At 47.3% G+C, this 4467-nt stretch overlaps 1 protein-coding gene across 1 annotated transcript in view; it reads right to left on the bottom strand.

Annotated features, from left to right (window-relative positions):
• The window catches only part of LOC108792135 (interferon-induced protein with tetratricopeptide repeats 5-like), an 8693-nt gene extending 4470 nt beyond the window's left edge, over window positions 1-4223 (bottom strand). Inside the window, 1 exon segment of the mRNA XM_018562837.1 lies at window positions 4165-4223. Coding sequence (XP_018418339.1) covers window positions 4165-4223 — 59 coding nt within the window.
• Between the last annotated feature and the right edge of the window lie 244 nt (window positions 4224-4467).

Genomic DNA, 4467 nt, shown 5'->3' with positions numbered 1-4467 from the left:
ATTTTTTACTATATTAAGGAAAAATTACCAAAATGTTTTTTAAAAAACTGTTTCCCCTATATTAAATAATAAAACATTTATTATTACCCAATTTATTGGTAAAATACAAAAGACGGGGTCACGTCAGGTAAAAAGACACCAAACATGTCAAGCCTAAAAATTGCGTGCAGGCGCGAAACCTCAAAAAACTATAATACCCTAAATTGGCCATAGGCGACGCTTTAAAAGCTTTTACCGCTCATCAGTTTAGTGTTTTCAGTGATTGATGGCCCTAAAATGATTGCTCTCACTGCAGCGTTCGCGGCGATATGTGTAGCGCAATTGTCGTTTTTGCGTGCTGGTGCACCGGATGCGTATTTACGTTTATATGTGCGTAAACGTGGGGTGGGGGACTTAAGAATTTTTTCTGGTTTTTTTAGACATTTTTGTTTGTGACTTATTTTTTTTTAACTCTTTTTATGTTTGTTTTTTTTTACACTTAATGTTATTGCTATTACATAGGGGGATAAGAATCCCCCTATATAATAGCAAAGGCACACTGACAGGTCGTCTTTATGGAGACATTAGGGGTCTCTAGGACCCCTAATGTCACCTGGGGACCCCAAAAGAAGCTGATGAAGCAGAGATCTGCTTCATCAGCTTCTTCTCTCTGGCAATAGCAGCCAGATGACTGACAGGTGAATGCGGACGTGTTGTATTTACACATTACTTCCGCATTCACAGCACGGAGGGAGATCAGCAAGGAGGAAGATGCTTAGTGCACAAGCTGAGATCTATGGGCATAGATGAAATGGTGTGTACATCAGGGGTCTCAAACTCAATTCACTCGGGGCCACTCGACAAATTTTTTTTCTCTCATGGGGGCCGCTTGCCAAATTTCATACTTTAAAATTTAACCATATCCGGTTTGGTACTAGAGACACTAATATACACATGCAAGAAGGCCCCATTCATATCTGTAGGTTTAGGTGCGATTAGGGATTCCTGCATCAGAAACTTGCGTCTTCCTGCAGCAGGAATCCCTAATCTGGTGTTTACAAGCGGCAGCTGTCACCCATTCAAGTTAATGATCAGGGGACAGTAAGCTACATGTAACCGCCTGCACACCGCATGTAATAGTATGTGATATTATTACATGCGTTTCAGTGGCGGACCTAACTCCCTGTCACCTCTGCCATGCCGCCCCTGGTACAGCCGATACCCATGTAAGGGGCCCCCCAGACCACTCACATGGGTACCGGCCATAACCCCCTGATGGCGGTGTTCTATCAAAGTTTGTGATTACGTTAGAATGTGGGACCAGTCACGTAGTCACACATTTTAACGCAATCCCACCCAGTTTTTCAGCTGTGGAATGTGTGACCGTCAATAGGTCAAGCATTCCAACGCTTTCTCAGCTGTTCCAGGGCAGATCGGCATTGCAAATCGCATGTGCAGGAGAGCCGATCTGCCCTGGAACAGCTTAAGGAAGCAGAAAAAGGAACTCCCAAGGGATAAAAAAAATCTCCTGGAATCCCCAAGACACTCGTAGGTTATTCAGACCTTGAGCCGATTGAGAACAAAAGCTGGAAAAACGCATACAATAAAAAGCAGCACTCCACCAAAGAGCATCTAAACAAAAAGTTTTGTGCATATCTCATTCTGGCACTCTAATATTCCCTGTGCTCCAAGAAGCTCTTTATACCAGCACTGTTATCTATGTCAGTGATCCAACGATGGACTGTGTCCTAGCAGGAGGAGCTGTAGAAGAAATGATACTCAGAGAGCACTCCTTGAAATAAAGAAGGACATCTAAAAATGAAGAATGGAAAGTGAAATTAGATTCGCAAACCAGACTCTTGAGACTGCAGTATGTTTTCAGTAAATACAAATATTGCATTGTAAAATTGACCTGTAAGTAATTTCTGCTGTGACTGTCACTTCTGGCTAAGGGCTAGTTCACACCAGAACTGCATCAGAACCACATGTGTCTGCACACTTGCGGTGCGATTCATTTTGCTGTCATTTTACTGCGATTGATGCGTTTTATTGTTGTGGGGGGGGGGGCTTTTTTGTTGTTGCTTAAAATGGGATTTCAGGTGCATTGCATTTGCATGTGTTTTTGATGCGTTCCTTCGCTATCCGATGCAGCTAAAATATGGCAAGCAGTACTTTTTCTGGCTGCATCAGAAAGGACTGCTCTGGTGTGAACAGAGCATGAGAATCCCATGGGAAAGCATTGTGGTCCGTTTTTGATCCAGCTCAAAAAACGGAACGGACTGCATCTGTGCTGAACTAGCCCTAGTTCCGATGCAGCCAGATAAAGTACTGCTTGCCCTATTTTAGCTGCATTTTAGACCCACCCCATGTCCCAGCAATGACTGCTGGCATGCTCATTTCAGCACCCTGTACCTGGTATATTACTGGCACAACTACAGAAGAGTTGTGAAAACCTAGCCCCACTCTCTGTTTTTGGTTATGCGATGATAATGTCGTATGAATTAAAGCTTGAAGGTAAGTCTGGGATAGGCTTCTCTTGAGTCAGGTTACATGTACTATGATGTGTGATGGTAAGGGGGTCACAGTAAGCCAGTTGTTTGAGGTTTGAGGTTTGAGGTGAGGGTCTTTATGGAGTGAAGCTTGTCCTATACTGCAGCCAGCAGGGATAATATGGCAGCACTCATATCTTTCATGAAATTGAAATGGGGGCTGAGAAAGGGTCCGCAAAAGTATTTTAACAGGCAAGGCCGCATAAGCATAGGAGCAGGTGGAGCTCCCGGTCCGGGCCTGCATCTGCAAATAGGCCCGGCTCACTCTACACGACCAGAATCGCAGCTGGCCCGACTGCAATCGCAGAAGGCCCATTGGCAATCCGGGCCGACTGCAACCCTCTGATATACCTGAGCAGAGAGCCACATCTGCTGTGGCCACAGCCACCAGTTTCACTGACCACCTGCAGCCCGCACTGACCACCTGGAGCCCACACTTATCATGTAGAGCCTGAACTGACCACCTGAGAGCCCGTACTGACTGCCTGGAGCCCATACTGACCATCTGGAGCCCGCATTGACCACCTGAGAGCCCTCACTGGCCACCTGGAGCCCGCACTGGTCACCTGGAGCCCACACTGACTACCTGGAGCATACACTGACCACCTGGAGCCTGCACTGACCACCTGGAGCCCGCACTGACCACCTGAGAGCACATACTGATCACCTGGAGCCCGCAGTGACAGCCTGAGAGCCCACACTGACAGCCAGAGAGCCCTGCCCTGTCTGCTTGATAGTCCGCGCTGGCCCCCTAAACCACACACAGGTCTCCTGAGACCCTGGAGACATCAGACTGCGAACTCGGAGCAACACAGAGTATATAGCTTCATATTATTGTGCATTGCTGTATAATGTATTGCTGGGATTTGTAGTCCTCTAGAGCTGATAGTATTATTCTGCAGTGCTTTACATTGTATTGCTGGGATTTGTAGTCCTCTACAGCTGGTGCCATTCTGCATTGCTTTATAATGTATTACTTGGATTTGTAGTCCTCTATAGTTGGTGGTATTCTGCATTCCTGTATAATGTATTGCTAAGATTTGTGGTGCCTCTACAAGTTGAAGTCAGTGGCAAATCTACCAGAGTCACAGCTGAAACTGGGCCCTGGTGCTCCACCACTGACTCCAAGCTGTAGAGGAACTACAAATTACAGCCCAGGCAGGAGGAAGAGGGCCCCGATGACCATCACCTGGGGGGGTGATATTAGGTCTGAAAAGTAGATTAAAGGGAGCTGATCTAGGTTCTAAAGAGGGGCTGATGGAAGGTCTGAAAAGGAGAGTATGGCTACATTCACACCTACAATGTTGGTCTGTTTAGTGATTCCAGCATCAGGAACTTGCAATTTCATGCTGCAGGAATCCAAAATCTGCCGTTTACAAGGTGACGGATTTGAAAGCGGCAGAACGCTGGCACACTGCATGTAATTATATGTAATACATGCAGTTAGGAATTAATCACTAATCCTGGATGCACGATTGATGGCAAAACAGAAAAAATAAGTTTTAGGCTAACATAGTTAGCCGTATTTGTGGGAGGAGTCTGCGCCTCCTCCATCCTCTTAAAAGCCACTCACACAGGCTTCCTTAGTACGCAGGGATCTGACGGAGCAGCGCTGACGTCTTCACTGCAGCGTCACTTCCGGTGTGACGGTTTTCTCACGGCATTTCCGGCTTCGCGGGCTCGGTGCAGGAGCATCTCGGCTCTTGCTCTCTTCAGCGCAGTACTTTGGGCCAGGCCATAGGGCCATACAGGTACATAGGGGAGGAATGTTGTGGGGGGGGGCAAGCGCCAGGAGGCAGGGGCATCACGGCGTGGAGACCAACCACTCGCGGGCACAATGCACCTTGGGGGAGCACAAACATGCTCCACAGGCCCAAGACAGGTTACATGCCGTGGCCCATTCATCGGTTGATCAGCTCGTGGGGGGGGTGGCGGGTGG

This window comes from Nanorana parkeri, unplaced genomic scaffold (assembly GCF_000935625.1).
Source record: "Nanorana parkeri isolate BGI_ZX_2015 unplaced genomic scaffold, ASM93562v1 scaffold606, whole genome shotgun sequence".
NCBI classification, from domain to species: Eukaryota; Metazoa; Chordata; class Amphibia; order Anura; family Dicroglossidae; genus Nanorana; species Nanorana parkeri.
The sequence above is the reverse complement of the archived record's forward strand: the minus strand, read 5'-3'. Positions and strand labels throughout refer to the sequence as shown.